The sequence below is a fragment of the Triturus cristatus genome, chromosome 4_2 (genome assembly GCF_964204655.1).
Source record: "Triturus cristatus chromosome 4_2, aTriCri1.1, whole genome shotgun sequence".
NCBI lineage: Eukaryota > Metazoa > Chordata > Amphibia > Caudata > Salamandridae > Triturus > Triturus cristatus.
This window is the reverse complement of record NC_140586.1, coordinates 672,884,586-672,907,714: the sequence shown is the minus strand read 5'-3', so window position 1 is coordinate 672,907,714 and position 23,129 is coordinate 672,884,586. Positions and strand designations below refer to the sequence as shown.

At 43.2% G+C, this 23,129-nt stretch overlaps 1 protein-coding gene across 1 annotated transcript in view; it reads left to right on the top strand.

Annotated features, from left to right (window-relative positions):
* HOOK1 (hook microtubule tethering protein 1) overlaps positions 1 to 23,129 on the top strand; it is an 859,473-nt gene that overhangs the window by 380,562 nt on the left and 455,782 nt on the right. Inside the window, exons 7-8 of the mRNA XM_085602484.1 lie at positions 1,286 to 1,348; positions 19,135 to 19,218. Coding sequence (XP_085458610.1) covers positions 1,286 to 1,348; positions 19,135 to 19,218 — 147 coding nt within the window. The remainder of the gene's footprint in view (positions 1 to 1,285; positions 1,349 to 19,134; positions 19,219 to 23,129) is intronic.

Genomic DNA, 23,129 nt, shown 5'->3' with positions numbered 1-23,129 from the left:
TACCCCAGTCCAGTGCAACCAGATAACTGCGAGTGTCGCTTTGTGTTTTTTGGCGCTCTTTGCATCTAAAACTCTAAAAACTAAAATTTTCGGTCCACTGACTGCTTTTTTGTCAATTTGCTATAATTGTAATTATTACATTTTATGCTATTTTTATAAATTGGTTTGGAAGGTTTCTTTTATTGTGTTGTTGCTGTATTATTTTGTGAGTGCTGCATAAATACTTTAGGTTAAGCCTTGCTACTTTTGTGCCAAACTTCCAGAGGGTTAAGCACAGGTTTATTCACTGACTTTTTTGGTTCAATCTGACACGGGCTGTGTTTATTATTTGAGTAGAGCTTCCACCTCTATCAACTAATAACCCAATTTCTTGCAGGAATCATTCCCTGTATTACCTTTCAAGTGAATTGCCTCACTTGCCCTAAACTGCATGATGGGAAGTCTGGCTGAATCTGAAATTTATCAAAGGTGCAGTGTCTAATTGGCACAGTGTGTGTGCCTAGCCTACTAAAAGCTATATTTTCCCCAAAATTGAAGATTTTAATAAGGTTAATTCATTGGTTTTTCAGTAAAATGTATTGTTTGTTAATTTTTCTAATTATTTTGATTTAAAAAAAAAAAAAGAAAGATAAGAAAATACTATTGCCTCTTACAAGTCATTGGAAAAAAAATCTAAAAATGGCGTTCCACGGATCCTGCATGTTCGTAGATATAGTCTGTTTTTGGCTTAAGAGAAAATACTCATGACAAACAACCTGAATTACAGAACGTTTTGTTTACTCTTTGCTAACCTAAACTTGCCTTGTCTTATCGGGTATGCCATCTTCTGCGCACCGGTAAGTCACTGAGTACATTGTCATCATCCAGCCATACAGACCGAACCTCGCCAATAGATGTGATATTTTTTACATGGTGACTAGATTGATCTCATCCATGCTAAAGTAAGTCCATAGAACACCTGCTGCCGCCTTAATAAGAGATCGTACAATTTAATTTGGAGATGTGGCACTTATATTACTTTCTCTTCTTCCAGATAATGGTAGAAGCAGCAAGTTTGAAATATAAATTTGCTATGTTCCTCTTTGGGATTTGTTTTGGTAAATTACATACCATGCTCTATGTATCTATTTTATGCATGTTGCAGCATTGTTATTTTTACAACTCATGCTACTTTCAAAGCTTTGTCCCCGCATGTTTGATGTGTAAAATACTGTATAACTTTAGAGAATAATTATTCCTTAATATTTGTAACTGCAGTAAGTACAGTTTATTTTTTGTTTCGTAGCTGATGAGTAAAGACACAGTGGACGCTACAGGAATCGACTTTTCTGGAGACATGGAGCTACAGGTATTCCTAATAAAATATCTTTAATCATGTATCATTTAAATTTGTTGTCAGTTTACAAAAACATATAAAAAGGTCAAATTACTTGGCTCTTTAAATTCTAACAACAATAACATAATATTGGATTTGACCAGTGCTTACCAAACTTTTTTGAACCATGACCCACTTTTTAGAACAACAAACTTTAGCAACCGACAAACTTTTGCGACTCATTTAGCTTTAATGGACATGAGGCGAGCAATTTTTGAATGTAACTAAAGCATCGTGTGGTGGCGCACTGTCATTAACAGACAGCACATTTTCTACTAAATGCCCAATAAATTTGACATACAATTTTACTGATTCGTTATTTGAAAGCGACACCCTAAACACACCCCTTCCAAATACCGAATTGGATGTGGATCAGAAACACAAATTGTGATTTGGTTCGCAGTTTGGTATTTGTACATTGAAAAAAGCATGTTTGCAATTACAAAAGGCCTGGTGCTGCGAATCAGACCATTTAAATGTAAAAAATGCTTTGTACATCTGGCCCCATGTCTTTTTCTAGCCTAAAGCCAGAACCATACCTAGGTGAAATGAGCTATAATTTCCCCATTATTGTTTAACTTATAGGTAGCTCCATTACTTATCCTGCCTCAACAATACAATGTAAAAACCTATTTCTATGCTGATGACACCCAACTAGTCTGTTGTCTGCCCTGATCACCCACTGATCCTCCCTTTAATTTACCCATAGTACTAGCAATAACTCAAGTCTGTATGCAAGCAAGGTTTCTCATATTTAATCCTGGTAAAATGCAGATCCTTCCTATTTAGTATAAAATCATTGAATGGGACCAATCCATCTGACCAACAGTCTTATACATCCCTCCCAATCTGGTCAGTACGCTCATAACCTGGGATTTATCCTAAATTGAAAGTTATCTTTGGCCTACAGACCTAAGCTGTAGCCAAATCCTAACCTTTTTAACTCAAAACATTAAGGAAAATTTCCCATTCCTTTCTATCACCATAATGTAACAGTGGCTCATGCCTTCATTTCATCATGTCTGGATTTTGGCCCAAAAAACTCTAAAAAGAATAAGAGACTACAGAACCTGTAAAATGCAACCACTAGGCTTATTTCCAGTTAATAAAATAACGATTTCAGAGTAAAAACACCGATCCAGTTAAAGCTGCCTGTCTAATTCTCAAAGCCTAATACAGATCTCTTCCAATTTGTCTGGCAAGAAAACTGAGGAAGAACCATCCTACCCGGGAATATAAGGACTTCAAATTCCTTCTCTTTCAGAATCCCCAGATTTAGTCTCCAAATCTGGCGAGGCAGAACTTTCCACCATCTAGGCCCCTTACTATGGAACTCTTTGCCAATCAAACAAAGAAGAGAATACAGTCTGCTCACATTTCGTAAAGCACTCCATACCTGCCTTTTTGATTTATAAAACTAAATGCATCTATATACAGTTCCCTCCCTTTCGATATTCAATCAATGAAAGACTATCACCATGATTATTTATGGACTTCAAAAGAAATACAAATAAATACCTATTGACAAATCTAAAACAGATGTGAAAGCACTTGACTTTTAAATGTGTTCATTTATGACTGTGTGATAACAAATGATCAGCAGATGCAGTGTCTCTTTTGCATAATCTACAAATTCCTTTTGAAGAGGGCAACCTCTGCCATGTGGCCTGACGGCTAATATAGCAAGATGGTTAAATATAGTGCCCATGAGGTCTTTACTTTCCAGGAGTCATTTTAGTACTTCACATTGTTTCAAGTTATGGGGACCTCAGTGTAAATTAATATATTATCTTTTAACTCTATTATTTCCCAATACCTAGAGGTCAGCCTTCCTTTAAATTTGATTGATGTGGTTGTCCATTAGTAACCGATAATATTCACAAGAAGGACCCTCTTAAGCAGTAAGGAGCTACACACATTGCCAAGCACTTACAGAACTGGCACACCTACGCACATGTACCCACACATGCCCTTCCTCATACCTCTCTGTAGTTATAGGTAGGGTAGAGTTTCCATAAGAAGAGCATTTTTTTGTTTTGCCAATAACTTTGGTGCCATTTGATGAATCTGTATGAAACCTCCCAAAAAACAGTTCCTCTACCTCAGCTCCGTTCTTGAAAGTTGAGGGTCCCACAACACTGATTTCTCATGTTAATTCCTATAGGAAACATACTCTCTGATACAGAAAAAAATGGCTTAATGTGATTACTCCAGATTCTGCAGAAAGTTAGAACTTTACTCAAAAGGAATGCTTTTCTTTATTTGGTGTGAATCCATTCAGCATTTTTCGAGAAATTCACATTGAAAGAGGTGCTTTAGGTGGTCAGGAAAGGGTTAAAAAGGTGGGTATATCCGAACAGCAGGTCTCAGAGGAGTACCCCAGTACCAAAAATTAAAATGATAGGGCCCTCGATCGGCAGAGGGAGGTTTTACTCCTGGCAGCCTTTCCAGTGCTGAAGGACCTGTAGAAGTCCTGCAATACCAAAAGATCTGATTGTCTCGCCACAACCGTGACAAAATTGTTACGGCTGCCATCACAGGACCCAAGGTCTCTGTACCCATGTCCCAAAGTTTATAAATAAAAAATACTTATGAGGGTTGGGGGGAGTGCCAGGGTAGGGACGTCCTGACCACCTGGCACTTGTGAGGTCATGGGACTGTCTGAGGGGGTATGTGCACAGCACCTGACCATAGGCTAGGCTCTGCTGCCAACCCCCACCTGCGTTTGACCGAAAACCATTTGCAGTGGGGGAGTTGGCTGAATATGGTAAAAAAACTGCAATACACTGAATACACTGAAAAAAACAAAGGGTAAAGTGATGCTATAATTAGGATTGGTAATAAGATCTTAGACCTACATTAAAAAAAAGCACAGAAATTCACTGAAAAAAATAAGGTTTAAGTGATGTTATAGTCAAATGCTGAAATAACACAAAACCTAATGTTTAGAATCCCACAAAAACTTAAATTCATCCATTATAACCTGTGTCTCTTCTATGCCCTGCTTATCACCTCTCCTTACATATAAACCACATATGTCAAATGACAGCATTGATGACTCTACTGATTACATCTCAAATGATATCACTGATGACATCACACAGACATTGTTACAGAGTCATATAGGATTTTAAGACTTGAAGATTGCTCACTTTGTAACTATAGCTAGGTGCCAGACTAGATCCGGAGATTATTTTCTTCAGCTATCCCCTTGTGCACTGGTAGGTGGCATCGTGTGACTCCGCGTCAGGTACATCCCATCCCAAATTTGACGTTGAGACCCCTACATAGCTGCCTCATTTGTATGCTAATGCCAGTTCTCTTCTTTCTGCACCTTCCGATGAGGATTCGGAGCTCCATTCCCGAATTCTGTCAAGTTGGTAGACTTTTTAAAAAGTGAGCAAGGGACATGTTCCCTTCAAACATGACAGGGTTCAAGCTCTGTAAGGAATGCCACAGACAGATGTCAGTGGCGAACTTCCATGAGGTCTGTCTGTGGTGTCTGGGCTCCAAGGACAATTCAACGTTGTGTGTCAAGTGCAAAAAAATTATATCAAAAGCCATCCAAGGCCGTAAAGCCAAAATATATGTTGCAGAACATGAGCGGTAACTGAAGATGGCCAGTCACAGTTAAAGTCGAAGGCACAATGCACTCTTGCTCCAGAGGTCTTTCTTGCTGCCATTCTTCATGGTAGTCGAGATCTTTTGGTAAGTCAAAAAAGTCCAAGAGTCACAAGAAATCGAAACACACCTCCCTTCGTCCTGCCACTCCCACCTTCCAGAGTCACGCAAAGCACCTTGTACCTCCAGGCAATGAACCCTACCTCCGACTACAGAACTGATTCTGACCCTCCCCCAATTCCCCCCTTTTTTGCTGGTCCAACACCAACACCACAGTGGATAACGGTATTCAAGGAGGCCATAGTTTGAAATTTGGTGCCCTACCAGATGACTGGAGCACTCCTTAGGGCCCTGAATCTGAGGTGTCTTCCAGTTGGATTACCACTAGCGAATTCATTGTAGATACCGGCTGTACCACTCAACCACACCTCGAGGTCAGCACAGGTTTCAGGCATAGCATCTTGCCCGATGCCACCCATGGTGCCACCATTGATTCGGCAATCCTGTGTGTCGACGCCGCCCCCCACAATGCCCTAGTGGGAGCCAATAGTCCTTTTAGACTCTGAAGATCACCTGCAACCTCTACCAAGGTCGCAGCCCTCCCGTCAATATACCCATTCCAACCCTGAAACATTGTGACAATATTATAATTCTAATGGCAACGAAAGTCAGCTAACTGATGATGAGATTGTCATCCTGGATTTTCAAGACACCAGTGGATCTAGACCATTCTCATGACACTGTCTTTAGGAGTGTAGTGGAGGTTCTGGACCTCACCTTACCTTTTGCAGATATCAAATCTAATGTCCTAACAGAGGTTCTTCACCTGGAAGAGACTTCCTGGGAACCTCATTTATCATTCAGTGAGCACCTCACAGATATACTGAAGGGCACCTGGGCAAAACCAGGATCTTGCCCTGTAGTGACAATGTCAATTGCAAGATACCATAGGCGCTCTCTGGAGGACCCTGCTTTCCTCCTCTTACACCCCACCCCAGAAAGTTTGTTGGTGCAGGTCTCAAGACATCGACTGAACCAGAATGCGTTCCCGACTACTCTGCCAGATAGAGAGTTGAAACATATTGAGACATTCGCCAATAATATGTTTTCCTCTGCTAGCCTTGCCCTCAGGTCAGTCAGTACCAGCTGCCTCCTAAGGAGATATTCTTATGCATTGTGGGACATTGTGGCGGACATCTTGCCAGTCATTCCAGATGATATCTGGCCAATCACCAAAGCCTTATTAAGGATGGCCAAGATGCAGCGACATACTCCATCTGCTCAGGCCTGGATACCACTGACTGCTTAGGTAGGGCTGTCAACCAGTGTGGTGCTTCAGCATCGTGCCTGGATTCGCTCCACCGGATTTTCAAGCGATGTCCAACAGCCCCTCATAGTCATATTGTTTACCGGCACACACCTCTGTGGATATAATGGGGATTTTGCCCTGAATTGCTTCCTGGATTTGGCAGCGCCCCCACAGCAGTTTCCCCAGCAATTTTACTTTTTTTGAGACTTTAGGAGAGGATATCGGCAGAGGCGGAACCAAACATTTCCTCAGCAACAGCAGGCTTCCCAAACCTTTTGAGGCACATGCGGAAGATCCAGCCATCAGCATCCAGGCTCCTAAGGGCAACATTCGACCCAATCCTCAATTTTTTCCTCTGTAGCCACTGCAAAACCACTTGAATTTACCCTTAGCCACACTTGATCATTTGGTAGGAAGACGGATCACCTTTTACCTCCCTGGGTTGAGGGGCATTACAGCCAATCAGTGGCTGTTCCAGATTGTGCAGAATGTTTACTTCCTTCCTTTCCTGACACAACCCTGACATTCCTTCTCCACCACAACGCCTCCCGGAGGACCACTTGCTCATACTTTGAGAAGTTCAAGCTCTCCTGGTCAAGAGAGCTATAAAGAGGGTGTTGGCCTCAGAAATCAGGGCTGGTTATTATTTCCGTTATTTTCTGGTGTCAAAAAAGGGCACAGGTCCCCAGTCTGTCCTCCATCTTCACCCAACTTTCGTATCCCAAAGGACATGTTAAAAATGCTCACCCTGGCACAAGTTCTGTCTGTCCTAGATCCAGGAGACTGGATTGTGGCATTGGATCTGCAGGATGCCTATTTCCACATCCCTGTCTTGCAGTTCCTCAGAAGCTACCTGCAGTTTTATGTAGGCCAGGAGCACTTTCAGTTTTTGCTGCTCTCCTTCGGAGTTATAAGTGCACCTTGGGTGTTTGGGAAAGGGATTGTGGCAGTCGCTGCCCATCTGTGGAGGTTTGGAATACCAGTCTTCCCATACCTCATTGACTGGCTGCCGAAGGCGGGCTCGCCTCAGACAGTTGTAAGCAACCTCCACACAACGACCCACCTGTTGACATTTTTAGCATCATTTCTGGATTGGAAAGGTCATCTGGGGGAGGATGAGATCAGATCCGAGGGCTCGTGACTCTGGTGGAAGCCCATCTTCACATCAATTTGTAGAAGCTGCAGGTGGCTCACCTCCCACCGAAAGCTGTTCAAGGGGCGTGGGGGCTTGGGTGCTGCACAGGGAGGAATTGCGCTTCTGGAAGTGGATGAATGCCCGATGCATTTCCCTGGTTGCACAGCACCCTTGGAGGATCTTTGAATGCCAAGATAGATAAACTCAGCTGACGTTGCCCAGTGGATTATGAATGGCAGCAGCACTTAAAGGTGGCCCTGGGTGTATTCAACCAATTGGGAGAACCCAGTCTTTATCTTTTCATCTCCTCAGAGAATCCACAGTATCAAAGCTTCTGTGCGTTGGAGTTCCTAATGCGGCTCTTGCTCGGACATGCCTTTTGCTTGGATTGGAGATCAGGACCCCTGTACACCTTCTTGTCTCTATCTCTCCTGCCCAGAGTTCTGATGAAGATCAGGAAAGAGCAGACCCAAGTCATCCTTGTTGCTCCGAACTGGGCAAGGAGAGTGGTATGTCGCTTGTATATACCTATAGAAATACGTTTATTCCTTTCTGTGAGCAACCAGGAAGGAATAAGGGGGTTATTATAGGTTCTACAAGCGACATGGCACCCTTGAGGACTATGTGATACAGGAACATGTCCTCCCAGTAGAGTTTTCCATAATTAGGGACCGGATGTGACAGACTCAACGGTTGGGCAAGGAGCCCTTTTGCATGTTATGTGTATTTCTTTGTGTATCCCACTAAAATTGTATACGGCACATAGATCACTAGAATCTCCATAAAATAATCCCCTTTCATCAAGCCCGGGGAATATTGTGGTTCTGATGAAAACTTGTGACCCGTTTGGGCCACTTACTAAAAAGGGCTGAAACATGTTGACTCGGTTTTATAGTGCAGGGTATTAATCTCCCTTGATTACCCGAGATTCGTTTTAATCCATAAGTAAAAACACCATGTATTAGAAAGGATGCCTTGGTGTTTTTAAGATAATTTTACGTTAGTACCCCATAAGACACTATTCTCCAAAGTGCAACCTGGGATATAGTTGAGCCCATCCTGGTTTTTAGAGCCCATGATGCGACCTGATGATGAAGCATGCCACTGTTAGAGTGGATGAGGGTCACCAGTAGAAAAAAATAGAATTATTGGGTTATTGTCGTGAGGAGGATAAACCATACTTAATCTCCAGCTCTGTTAATTGGGTTGCAAAATGATAATGACAGTAGGATACTGTTACAATCTCTCACAGTTGTCTTTTGGTACGTTCCATCTCCCCCTCCCTTTACCCTTACCTTGGAACACTCCTCTGAAGCTTTCATTGGAATGTTGACAGATGTAATTTGTTGAGGAGAGTTGGATGGCCATTAAAGCGCACTCTGAACTTAATCTGCTTTTGTGCTTTAATTTACAACACTGGCGACGAGTTGCTGGAAAGGGGGCAGTTGTGGCCATCTCCCCTCTCTGTGCTCTCTCCATTTGCATTATTTAAAGAAGAGAATCCCTAAGAAAGGGTTTTGGAAACCTTTAATACCACATGAGATGAGGAGCGGCATCCGGTTATATAATTCTACGTGGATCTGTGAGATAGTGGTCTACTGGGGCTCTTCTGCAGGGTTGTCAGCAGTACACAGATCGGTCAAAATCTTATAACACAAGCAAGCTGGTGGCAGAGTTTGTCAAAACCAAGACGTGGCAGGTAGCGGTGAGTTCCCCAAATCAACCTCCGTGTATATCACGGGTCATCGCGTGTTCCGGAGCAAAGCATCCTGAAGTGTGCTGTTGACAAGCCTTGAAGTGGGAGAGTGTACCTTCGCGGTTGAGAGAATCTGTGGGAACGAATTGGTGGCAGCAGTATGTGGAGAGCGCAAACCGAAGCGTATGTGAGGTGATGAGGAGCAAGATTACCGTCGCTTGAAGTGATTCCTGCTCGTCGAGCGTTCCTGTCAGTCCGACGTCTGAGGCAGCTTTGGGGGTGCGCGAGCAGGCGCCGTCTGATTTATTTTATTTATTTATTTTTGACATTTATAAAGCGCGAAACGAAGGCCCGTGGGCATCTCGGCGCTAAGTATCTACAATGTTTAGCCAACAAGGGGACTGGGAGATCAATGATTAAAAAGCCAGGTTTTGAGGTTTTTTCGGAAAGACCAGAGGGACGTGCTGGTCTTGATGGGATGAGGCAGTGTGTTCCATAATTTTGGAGCAGCCACAAGAAATCTTCTGTCACCCCAGTTGACAGATTTAGTTCGGGGGATCACCAGGTACAGGGAGCTGGAAGAGCGCAGTGCTCTGGATGGACAGTAGGGGGTAAGGTTCTGAGTGAAGAACGCTGGGACAGCGTTGTGTAAAGCCTTGTATACCAGGCACAGAGTTTTGAACATAATCCTCTTCCTCACCGGAAGCCAATGAAGTTGTTTCATGGTGGGTAAAGCCGGATGGAATTTGGGGATTCGCCCTAGGAGCCTGGCGGCCGCGTTCTGTATGGACTGCATTTTTGTTAACACTCTCTCCTGGGCCCCTAGAAACAAAGCGTTACAATAGTCTAGGGTGGAGAGCACCAGGGAGCTTACCAGCGTTTTCGCCGTGGTTTCAGGTAAAAAGGGCAGAATTTTTTTGATGAGCCTAAGTTTATGAAAGGCTGAAGAGGATATCTGATTGGCGTGTGGTAGGAAGTTCAGACGGTTGTCAAACATGACTCCCAGGTTCCTCACTTTATCAACCGGGACTGGGGGCTGGCCCATGGATGACGGCCTCCAACGGGGGGACCACTCCGGAGAGAGATTGCCGAAGATTACAACCTCCGATTTATCGGAGTTTAGCTTCAGACAATTGTGTGACATCCAGTTCCCGATAGCCGACATGCCCTGGTTGAACATGTTGGCTTTCTGAAGGCCGTCGTTTTTGACGGCTAGGACCAGTTGAGTGTCATCAGCGTATGAAGTGAGGCTCATCCCGTGTGCCCTGATGACATTGGCAAGGTCCGACACATAAATGTTAAATAGTGTCGGACTAAGGGATGAGCCTTGGGGAACTCCACACGGTAGTGACAGGGGGGAGGATTCAAAAGGTCCCACAGTGACGACCTGGTTCCTGTTGGCCAGGAAGGAGGCAAGAAGATTTTTGGCGTTACCTTGGATGCCTATGCTCTCGACACGGTCGACCAAGGTGGTATGGTCGACCGTGTCAAAGGCCGCCGACAGGTCTAGTAATATCAGGACGGCGGTACCTCCCGCATCCCGGATAGATCTGATGTCGTCCGCCGCTTTGACCAAGGCCGTCTCGGTTCCGTGGAAGCGACGGAAGCCAAACTGTGATTCATCTAGGCATTTGTTATCCTCGATGAAGGAGGAGAGTTGGGCATTCATAATTTCTTCCACAATTTTTGCTAATAGTGGGAGACTGGCGATGGGGCGGTAGCTTTGGGTTCTTCTTTATTAAGGGTAGGTTTTTTGAGCAACGGTTTTATTAGGGTTTTCTTTAGTGTCTCGGGATAGATGCCGGTGCTAAACATGGAGTTGCAGATATTGGTTATAGAGGGTAAGACTGCATCCATGATAAGTCTCAGGACCTTCAAGGGACAAGGGTCAAGGGCCGATCCCGATTTGATGGTGGATATCGTTTTTAGCACCTGCGGACACGTGACCTCGCTGAACTGCGAGAGAATGGGTCCTTCAGGTTGAATTGATGGGCTGTGGAAGAGAGTGACGTTATTGGCGAAAACCCTGTAAATGTCATCAACTTTGCTGAAGAAGAACTTAGATAAAGCGTCGCAAAGGGTTTGGGACGGGGGAGGTGTGAGATCCACAGAGAAACCCGCCAATTGTTTGGTGGTCTCATATAGACATTTATTGGAGTTTTGTGCTGTTTCAATTTTATTGCAATAATACTTTTTTTTTGCGTCCAAGATAAGATGTTTGTATTTTGCTACCGACTCTTTATATAAGAGTTTGGCTTCGGGTGTGTAGTCCTTCCGCCAGTGTCTCTCTCTATTTCGGCAGTTTTGTTTTTGGGTACGCAGTTCCTCTGAGTACCACGGGGCCGAGGGGGTAGATCTATTGCGTGACCGTTGTTTAAGTGGGACCAGATCTTTTGCTGCTGAGCTCACCCAGTTGTAAAATTGGGACGTGGCGTTATTGGGGTCCGGAGATAACGTAGGGAGGGTATCATTAAGCAAGGTTTCCAGCCTGCGTACATCTAAGTCATCCCATGCCAGGTAGGGGAGACAGGGATTAAGGTGGGGCTTGTCGACCAGGGGGTCGCCCACTGGAAGTGAAGCCAGGATGAGATGGTGATCCGACCAAATTAGAGGGAGTATTTCTGTAAGTTTGAGACACTAATCCCCAGGTTGTGCGCAGTACTTGCGAGCGCTTTCAGCGGTTTTGACTGGAATTGGATTCTCATCAATCCATGCTAGTTGCCATAGCAAAATAAACAATGGTGATTCCTGGAAGTGAGACGCTACTCCAGGTAGTGGGAACACAAGCGCTGTGGCAAAAACAGAACCTCCTTCCCAATTAATAGAAGGGGTTTTTAATACGGATGAAGTTTGGAGGTAAAACATATGCTCATGGTATAAGGAAGCTAGTTTGGAACATGCTGTATACTTTATCAAGGTTAAGCATTCACTTCGCACCTTAAGAGAACATGTGCATTTCATGAACCTAGCACATGGACATTATGACTTTCTAGGATCAGAACTATGAGCAGTTGGCACTGAAACATCCTGGTTATTTCACACCTTTGGGGAAATTGTAAAGGTAACTCCCAGTCCGAACGTACGTCCACTGCATTTTTGACTCTAAGAATTTTTCAATCCTTCATTCTAGCGGTTGGGCACCCGAATTAGACCATGATGGCTGCGGCAAGCATGAGACAGCCACCCCCATTTCTAAATGAAGTAGGAGAACCCGAGATATGCTGGAAGGAGTGGGTCAAATTTTTCGAATCGTACCTGATTGCCATAGCGGGTGAAGGTTTCACTGCCATGCGCAAACAGCACATCCTCCTTCACAATTTGGGTGTACAAGGGCGCAAAATTTATGAGACGCTGCCCGAACCAGAAAACCCCAATGGAGAGGCAGTGGAAGGTTTGGACCATTTTGCTACCACCATGATAAAGTTGGAAACTCACTTTGGGGACAAAATAAATGTAATGTTGGAATGGCACAATTTTTTCTGTAGGTCTCAGGGTAAACAAGAGTCAGTTACTAACTACATTGCAGCATTGAGGGGTCTTACTCAATTGTGTGAATTTGGCAATTTAACAGACTCTTTGATTAGAGACCAATTGTTGCGGTGTACTAACAACTTACACATCCAAGAAAAACTGTTAGCTAAAAACCCCAGCCTTCGGAAAGCTGTGAGTATTGCTAAATCAGTGGAACACACTGCCAAATGTATAAAAGAAATAAAGAACACAACTGAAGTGGTAGCCAATATCTGAGAGAAAGGGGAGACGTGTGAAGTAATTAAAGTGCAAAGCAAAGAAAACATGCACAAGCCAACAGGGAATGAAAGGGTTTATAAGTGTTATAGGTGTGGGAGCAGCAATCATCTTGCAAACAACATCCATTGTACAGCTCGTAGAGTTACTTGCAAGAAATGCAATAGATGGGGACATTTTGCAAGGGTGTGCAGAGAAGGCGAATCCCATCATGGGGAGAGTGCATGTGTAGAGGGCACTCCTAGTAAAGAAATTAAATGTGTCATGCCCAGTGAGAGGAAGTACATTTTTCAAATGAAAGAAAGTACTGGTACTGTAAATGTAATTTATCCCAAATGTGAGGTAAAGCTGAACAACAAAAATGTCACAATGTTTGCTGACTCATGTTCTCTTTTTACATTGTTGAACTATAAAGATTTCGAGTGTATAGACAACCAGGGAATCAAAACACTACAGATACCAGATGTTTTCCCCACAGGTTATAATAAAGAACCTATACCCCTCTTAGGTATGAAAGAGATGCAAATTGAATTCAAGGGAAGAAACACTGTTGGCAAGGTGTATATTGTAGAGACAGGTTCAAATTTGTAAGGGTGGCAACACCAAAAAGAGTTGGGTATTATCCTTAATCCAAACAGGGAAGAACAAGTTTTGCTGACTGACCAGATTTCAAATAATGCCAACATTTGCGATGAGTTCCCTGAACTGTTTGAAGAAAGGTTGGGACTCCTTCACGATTACCAACACACAATTAAACTTAAGGTCAATGCAAAACCAGTCGTACACAAGTTGCGTCCTGTACTACACCAAATGAGGGAGTCCTTAAGAAGAGATTTGAAAAGACTATGCACGATGGAGATCATAGAACCTGTAGACATGTCCGAATGGTTGGCGCCCATTGTGATCGCGGCCAAGGCCAGTAGGAAGGGAATCCGCTTATACGTGGACTTACGAAACCTGAATTAGATCATATGGGTTGAAAGGTACCCACTTCCCAACATAAATGAGATGCTCAGCACCATGGGTCAGGCGAAGCTATTCAGTGTCATTGATCTGTCTATGGCTTACCATCAGGTAGACCTGCACCGGATTCAAGACCCCTCACTGCTTTTATAACCCCCCCGGGGAGCTTACATGTTCAAAAGGATGCAGTTTGGATTGGTATCCGCCGCAGCGGTATTCCAGAAGATCATGCACCAGATCCTGAAAGATGTAGACCATACCATGTGCTTCCAAAATGATATTCTGGTATACGGTCACTCAGTGGAAGACCACGACCGCACCCTCAGATTGGTGTTCAAGAAGCTGATGGATGCGGGGTTGACGGTGCAGAAGTTCAAGTGTCAAATTAAAGTGACTTCAGTCAACTACCTTGGACATTCCATTTCCGAGCAAGGATTCAGACCAAAGAACAATCTTCTGAAAGCTGTCAAAGACGCACCCTACCCCAGAACAAGGATGAAGTTAAATCCCTACTCGGTCTTATGGAGTACATGGCGAAATACGTCAAAGACTTTGCTTCCAAGTGTGAACCTTTACGTGAGTTGCTGAAAAGGAACAAGGATTTTGAATGGCAGGACCAGCACAAGTGCACTGTAGATGCGTTGAAGGAAGAGATATTGCTTTCACCTGCATAAGGCACCTTTGACCCAACTAAGAAAACTATACTTACCACTGATGCATCTAAGAAGGGGCTAGGAGCCACCCTGTCACAAAAAGACGATAAAGGTGAAAAAATAATTGCTTTTGCTTCCCGGTGCCTTTCTAAGGCGGAGAGCAATTACTGTGTAATTGAAAGGCAGGCACTGGCATGTTTCTGGGCTGTAAAGCATTTCAAGATTTTCCTATAGGGCTTGTACTTTACCATCCGTACAGACCATAAGCCCCTTACTTCCATCTTTAGAGTCAAAGGAATGGAAAATTGCACTCCTCGGATAGGAAAATGGATCTTGGGTTTGGAGAACTTCAACTTTAGAGTTGAGTATGTCCCCGGCGAAGAGAGCAAAATTGCTGACTACCTGTTGAGGGCTCCCTTGCAAAAGGAACAACCCGATGAAATGTTAGACAGTCTCATCATGGTGGTGGATGAGCCAGCCCTCACGGAGGAGGAATGAGAAAAATTAATGGAAGAAAATTAGGACTTACACGAACTCAAAGTGATAATGAGGGAAGGATGTCCCAGCAAGTGCAGCTAACTAGAGGATAACCTCAAGGACTTCTGGGAGGTCCGATATGAATTAAGCACTATGGGAAACAGAGTATTCTGTCAAAATAGGATTATACCACCTGTAAACCTCAGGAATAGAATAGTGGAACTAGCACACAAAGGGCATTTAGGACGCAGCCTAACGAAACAAAGGGTGAGAGAAAAATTCTGGTTCCCTAGGATGGACACTATGGTAGAGCAATTGGTGAAGAATTGTGTCAGCTGTGCCAGGAGCGACAAAACCAAGACTATAAGGAAGGTACCTTTGCCCCCAGTTGAAGTGCCCCTTAAGACATGGAGCCAGCTGGCCATGGACATCATAGAACCCATGGACAGTTTGGGTTTTCAGAAAAGGTTCATGTTAGTCTTAGTCGACTACACCTCCCATTGGATTTCACACAAATTCATCCATCGCACCAACACTTGTGTCGGTCTTCATTTTCTCAAAGACGTCTTTGCGAAGGAGGGTATACCATCCTCCCTTGTCACAGACAATGGGGTACAGTTTACATCGCAGGAGATGGTTGATTTTTTGGCCAAACTCAATATCAAACATGAGAAGACTGCACTGTACTGCCCTAAGGCCAATGGCCTGGTTGTGAGGGCCAAAGAACACATTCAGCTAGCCTCTACTAATGGTTGGGATCTAGAATCATCCTTGTGTGATTGTTTGTGGGCATACCACACCTCTCCCAATCTAGTAACAGGCATTTCCCCCTTTGTATCCCTCAGGAGGAGAGAACCCTGTGCTAAACTTAACCCCAGTTGGTTGGAGGGTGGCAATTCCCAATTCTGTAGAAGCTAGCGAAAAGGTCAGACTGCACCAAGCAAAATACAAGGGTTGGTATGACAAAAGGTACGGAGTTAAAGCCCCGGAGTGGAGGGTAGGTGATGTGGTGCAGGAGAGGAAGAGCGTAAAGGGACCACACAGCCCAAGAAAGTTCTACCCTCCCTGTCGATTAGCCAAAATGTTTAAAAATGTGGTTCTTCTTGAAAATTGACAATATTGGAGTTGTGACAAAGTTGTAAAATCCAATGTTTTTTTCTGTGGGTAAATAAGGGAGATGTGTTACAATCTCTCACAGTTGTCTTTTGGTATGTTTCATCTCCCCCTCCCTTTCCCCTTACCTTGAAACGCTCCACTGAAGCTTTCATTGGAATGTTGACAGATGTCATTTGTTGAGAGTTGGATGGCCATTAAAGCGCACTCTTAATCTGCTTTGTGCTTTAATTTACAACAGATACCTTTAATGTGATTGATATAGCTAAGGGGGGGGAGTCCTACTAGTCCCGTTTATTGCAAGCAGATTTTCTCTCTCCGTGCACATTTGTTTCCCATGGGCACTTGTAAAGAGCACACCGGCATATAACCTTAGAGCCATGCTTGCAATTCCAGTGTGAGATAAACCACCTCTAAGTAGGACTGTGACACATTTTACAATTTTCAACAATTTGCAATGCTACAAAATCTTCAGTGAAGTTCTGCAAATAATCATCCGTACTTTACCAATGTCCTTGCTACAACAAATTTGTCTATACCACTGTATTACATCTATGTAAAATGGGCATGTACCCGGATACCGACTTGTGGATAGTCTATTGATAACAGAAGCTTTGGCCTTTGGAACAGGGTTTGTTTTAAGCCACAACCTACATTGAAACGAACCTCTGCAACCCACATCAGTTGTGATCAGTCTTTACCTTATTTAACATGAAGTACTACCCAAATGTTTGTGATTTGTAAACGGTACCCCATATAATTTTCACCATGTACAACCACACTTGCCTCCATGACTTACGCTGTTTCAATGCTATGCATCCACTTGTGTTCACACCTGCTAAAAGCTGAGCGCATCAGGGGTTAGTAGCCTGTGGGTAGGCTGCCCTCAAGGTCTGGCCATAAGCAAGCCCTGCACCCAGTTCAACTGTTCTTGGCCAGGGTTTGACCTCTTGTGGGAGATTGGGAGCTGTGCCTGCGGCCCAAAGGCAATGCATGGTGGGGATTTATCTGCCCACTGAGAGTTGGGTGCATTATAATGTCTTATTTCACATTACACAAACATCAGAAATTCACGAAGAAAAAATTGATGTTATAGTTAGGTACAATAAAAAGATTATAGTTTACATTAAAAAAAGAAAAAAAAACAGAAATTCACTGGAAAATACAAATATTAAAGTGATGTAACAGATAGATCTTTTAATAATATAAAAGGAATTGTTTTAAAAGAAAAGAATACTGAAATTCACCAGTTATAGTTTACTGAGCTAACTATAACTTGCGCCCCAACAATGAACTGCTTATGACCTCACATATGGCGTCATACAAGACATGTTCAATGACATCATTGATGACTTCTCAAATGACATTATTGATGACATCATCCAACCTACTGCTGTTCAAAATACTCTATAAACCAGTACAGCAATTCAGATATGAAAGTAAGTACTAAATGGCGTAGTCATTTAAAGCATAATCTCCCGTTTCAGGTGCATGAACCGAGCTCCTCCTAAGGACTTCCTTTGCCCTGTACAGAACACTTTGTGGATAGTTAACCTCATTTGTGCAATCAACCAGACATGGGTGGGCAAGCCCCGGCTGCGCACGGTTTTCATTCTTTTACCCTTTGAACAACTCCTTATGTATCACCTAAGCCCCATTAGGTAGGCAAATCCCCACTATACACAGCCTAAGCCCTGTACTAAACCCTTAATTAATCGATAGCCGATCTCTCATGGGCAATGAACCAGACATGGGTAGGAAAGTACCTACTGTGAACAGTCTTCGCCCTGGGCAGAACCTTTCTACTCTCTCTAGACACCGAAGGCCCCTTTGGTGGTGAAGGCCCTGCTCTGCACTGCATTCATCCTGTACCAAAACCTTTGCAGAATGCCAACCCCTTGTAGGCATCCAAGCACACATGTGGGCAAGTACCTGGTGCGTACATTCTTCACTCCTATGCAGGACTTCTCATGCAGAGCCAACTCCCTCCACACACTGAAGGCTTCTTAAGAAAGTAAGCACCTTCTATACATACAACTTTGATTTGTGGCAAGGCTTTTATAGATAGCCGAACAATAGTGGACAATCAATGTAAAATGAGTAGGCAGGTTTCTGCTGTGCACATTGTTCGCTTTGTAAACAACCATTCATGGAGAATTCACTCCCTTCACACACCCAAGACCCATTCGGGGAGGCCAGTCATGTTGGAAAAAATTATACTCATTAGCATTAAAGTCACTATAGAAAATGAGGTCTAATGAATGAATGATGTACCATACGAGATCATAAGCGGAGGCATGGCAAGGGTGCAAGTTATAATTGCTTAGAAAAACTAACTGGTAAATTTCAGTGTTTTGTTGTTCTAAAACAATAGTTTTTATATTATTACAAGGGCTAATTATATCATCAGTTTAACTCAGTTAGGAATTCTAACTTTACTACTACTAGATCCCTTTTGTGAATACCGAAATTCATAAAGTTAGGATTTTGTCTCAGTTTAGTCGTAGTAACGATAGGAATCCTAACTTTACTACTACTAAATGCCTTCTGTGAATACCAAAAGTAGTACGTTTATGATTTTGTCTCAGATTAGTTCTGTGAATCAGCCCCAGAGTGCATAGTTGCAACAAGCTTAATCTAATTATTTGTGAGATGTTGGTTTACCAGTTGCCTGTACTATTGGCCTTTATGAGGTCTGCTTTCTTTCAGAATTCTTAGATGGGTGTAGCTTGTTATTGACTGTCTCTATAACCAGGAATGAAGGAGTTTCTGGTATCTTATTAAAATATATGATGAGAGATTCCAGCAACAAATCCCCATGGATTGTTATCTCTTGTATGATGATTTAATCTACCACCAAGTTTTCCACCTTTTGAACCAAGGTAGTATATCCACAAGGAAAGATCACTTTAGAATGCGATTTATTCGGTGAAATGCAGATTCCAATGAGTGGCAAATGTTTTCAACTGCTGTGTACATCCCAGAATTGATGTCAGTCTTGACTACTAAAACATATTTTGATTGTTTCCTTATTACATATTGAAGTTAAAAAAGACAGTTGAAGAACTTCATGAAGCTTTTGCAGAAAGAGAAGAATTAAAGCAGCGCTGTCAAGAGCTAGACATGCAGGTGAGAGTTACAATATTCAGATGTTGGTTTTCTTTAATTGTATTTCTGCTTTTTTCTGTCTAGTTACGATAGACAGAGGTTTGACCTTTCTAAATGATGAGGAAACATGCTGAACACATCAACATGAAGCCCTTAAAAATTGCAAAAGTATTTCATATTTAAAATGGAATGTTCTCAGGTGTAAATGACCTCTGTGGTACCTTATGGTACCAGTTTAACAATAAAGAAAACTTGATTTTGCTAATTCAAACTGACCTGTGCCACACTCGAAAAGCTCGGGTAAGTATGAAGGTTTTGCCGTTGGTCAACAAGCCATTCTGTTGTTCCCTATTTTTTACTAACACGTCCATGCTAGTCATGTGTCTTGAGATGTCATCTTAACTTGCATAGTAAAAGCACAAAGTTGCAAAAACCTTGACGTGATATTGCTACTACTGAGCTGGCATTTTTAATTTGGAACATATAAGGTGTGCATTACTCAATAGAAAAAAAATAGTGTACCGTATTTGGGGGAGGAGGCTTCTTCAGCAACCAAACAACTAAATGGGATGTGTAGAAGAATTGATTAGTGCCCATATCTTGTAACCCTCCGCTCAAATTGGTTTTGTATCCAATCTATCATCCATTTGCCCTTTGGCCCATAGAGCAGTCATCCTTGCCAGATACAGGTCAATTGCCGCATGTTTGGTCTGCTGACTGCAGTGCAGTGTCTGGCGAGATATGTAATAAACATCTGGGACAGAAATTCTTCTGAATAGGCATGCTTCCATGCTTTTACAGACAATGATTAGATCTGTTGCCGGGTTGAAAAGGTACTGCACTCTAAATGCACCCCGCCGCAACCACTGATCACTGTCACTTGTCCCACTAGGCTCTCTTTAAACAGGGTGTAAGGAGCAACCCCCATGAGCTGGCCACCTCCAGCTTCTTCATCACGGGGCCGCAGCACTTCTGGGATGGAATGTGGAAGGACTCCTCTATTGTGTCCGGTTAAACCATGTGTTAGAACCAAGGAGGTTTACAAGGCTGAGCACCCTTTCTCAATTGTTTTGTCCAGTGCCTTTAGCTTCTACATGAACCCAGACCACTATCACGGGTAGAAGTTGGAGCCATCCAAAACCAAAGGGGATGATGGACGGAGTGTTGACCATTGCAAGCACTCACCCCCAGTCAACTGATCTGGGTTTAATCCATCATCATTCTTTAGCTCACGCCGCCACCCCAGTTCAGACATGGCTATATGCAAATCAGTCTGACCCTGTGCCTCATGGGACAATCCAGCCCGAACTGCCAAGCCATGTCTTCCCTGGGCCGGAAACAAGCATCCTGGGACCGGTTTCGGGCTCACAGCCCTCATCAGCCAGGCTATCTTGAATCCAGTGGCAAAGTGAGCAAGGGACCCACGTCTGTGCATAACCAGCCAACTTAGGGCGAACAAACCAAAACCAAAGGGGATGATGGACGGAGTGTTGAACATTGCAAGCACTCACCCCCAGTCAACTGATCTGGGTTTAATCCATCATCATTCTTTAGCTGACTCCGCCACCCCAGTTCGGACATGGCTATATGCAAATCAGTCTGACCCTGTGTCTTATGGGAACAGTCCAGCCCGAAATGCCAAGCCATGTCTTCCCTGGACCAGAAACAAGCACCCTGGGAACGGTGTTTCGGGCTCACAGCCCTCATCAGCCAGGCTATCTTGAATCCAGTGGCAAAGTGAGCAAGGGACCCACGTCTGTGCATAACCAGCCAACTTAGGGCGAACAAACCAAAACCAAAGGGGATGATGGACGGAGTGTTGAACATTGCAAGCACTCACCCCCAGTCAACTGATCTGAGTTTAATCCATCATCATTCTTTCGCTCACTCCGCCACCCCAGTTCAGACATGGCTATATGAAAATCAGTCTGACCCTGTGCCTCATGGGATTTCCAGGACGAAAGTAGTCGTGGTGAATGCCAAATCTATTATTTAAAATGCAAAATACAATTCCTCTTACGTGCATTCAGACATATATGGTACAAAAATAGACAAACCACAATAGTGTTCTGAAAGTTCACTTAATCAGGAGATCACCTTTCTTCATTGGCTTGTCAGACCCTTTTTGATCATTTTGCAATCTCCTTACTATAAGAATGTTTGAGCTGTATCCAGAGCCACTGGAATTATATGACAGGGAAGGACCAAATAATGCCGAAGGGCCAGCTAAATTCTGTGACGAGAAAAGGCAAATTCTCTTTCAGAAGATACTCATCAATAGTTATTAGCACTGAATAGTCCCACCCATGTGCAGGGACCCCGGAACATATACAGTATGTATATATATATATATCAATGCTCCCCCTTCTGCCAAACACTCTCGCACTCGCTAGTGGGTGCTTGGTGCGAGAGGGCAGACTCGCGCAAGTATCCACGCTTGAAAAAATAATCACCAGCACTCGTAGGGGTAAATCCGTCTTTGGATTTAATGGTACACGATTTAACAAAACAAACGCTTTTCAGTGGTATGCCTTTCTCAGTGTTGGCGGCCACCGTGTTTGAACCTCGTCATATACCCATCATCAAACCAAAGCTAATTGAAGGTCAGGCAAGGTATACCATTAAGAACTCAGGATATCCCACTCGCATTGCGTCTTATTGCCATGGTAACCAGTTGTTATCCTTCAAAGTGGTACCACGCAGAGCCTTACAGCGCATTGTAATCAATCGCACACAGTGCGTGCAGTACATCTTGTGTACATACGCATTTGCATTGGCAAATATTACAGTTTTGAATAACCAACACATATCAATGCGGCATGATATCGCCCTGGATAGGCTCGCTCCCTTTGGCACTCAACATTTTGACATTTTAGAATTATACAAAACCTCCCACGTTACACATTTGTGCCCTGGATGGGCCATTTACCAATATACTTCAGTAATCACATTTTTTTCCTATTTTTTAAACTTTATTTTTCAGGTTTTGCAACAAGAGAAAAACATGAAGAGACAGTATAAGCATCCTCAGTATTTTGCAATTACATTTTGTGACCTTATAATATCATTAAGAAAATACAAACAATACACATTATCCCACACATCACGTACTAATATTGCATAATTTGGCTTGTAGTGGTGCTCTGTGACGCTCTATAGAGGAAATGTTACCTAATCCGTACGGTGAAGCTAGGGGTCGCCCAACTAGGCCCTCGCAATCATTGCTCCGGCATCTTGATTTACAGGCCTCCTGGGGTGTCCCCCTCGTCGTCTGCCGTGGCTGTGCGCTCCTGCAGATATATATGTAGAGGTTCCCATATGCCTTGAGGGCGAGATGTGGATGGCATCAATTCCGCATACACAGACAGATGTTCCTAGCAATATATTAGGTTCCCCAGCCATTCCTTGAACTTGCCATTAAAAATAATGGGGTAACCCAGTAACCCTCAGAACCTGGGCGTTTATGACAAAGGCAAAAAATGGTTCTGTTGGGAATTTTGTAAGCTTAGTTAAGTATGCAGTTAATGCTAATTCTCAATATGTCAATAATCATTCACAGAACGAAGAAATTATACACACATGAACAGAAGGATTCAGAGATTAAATTAATTTTTACTCTGTAATCAGTATCCGAAAATCTTTCTCTCAAAAAGGTATGTATTTACAGGTATGACCAACCATGATACACATACAACATAAAACAATCAGTGATTGAACATACTCATTGACATAGAATCACATATACCATATATACACAAATAACAAAAATACAATAATGCAGACAAAGTCCAAACTCAAGAGCATTAACCACAATTGGACATAATTTTCTAATTCTGATTGTGGAAGTGCGTGGACAATTTGGACAAAGAACGTTGACGTTTCGACCCTATATAGTAGTGCTGGATTGTATGCATCTAGAGCGGGTCTTCCTC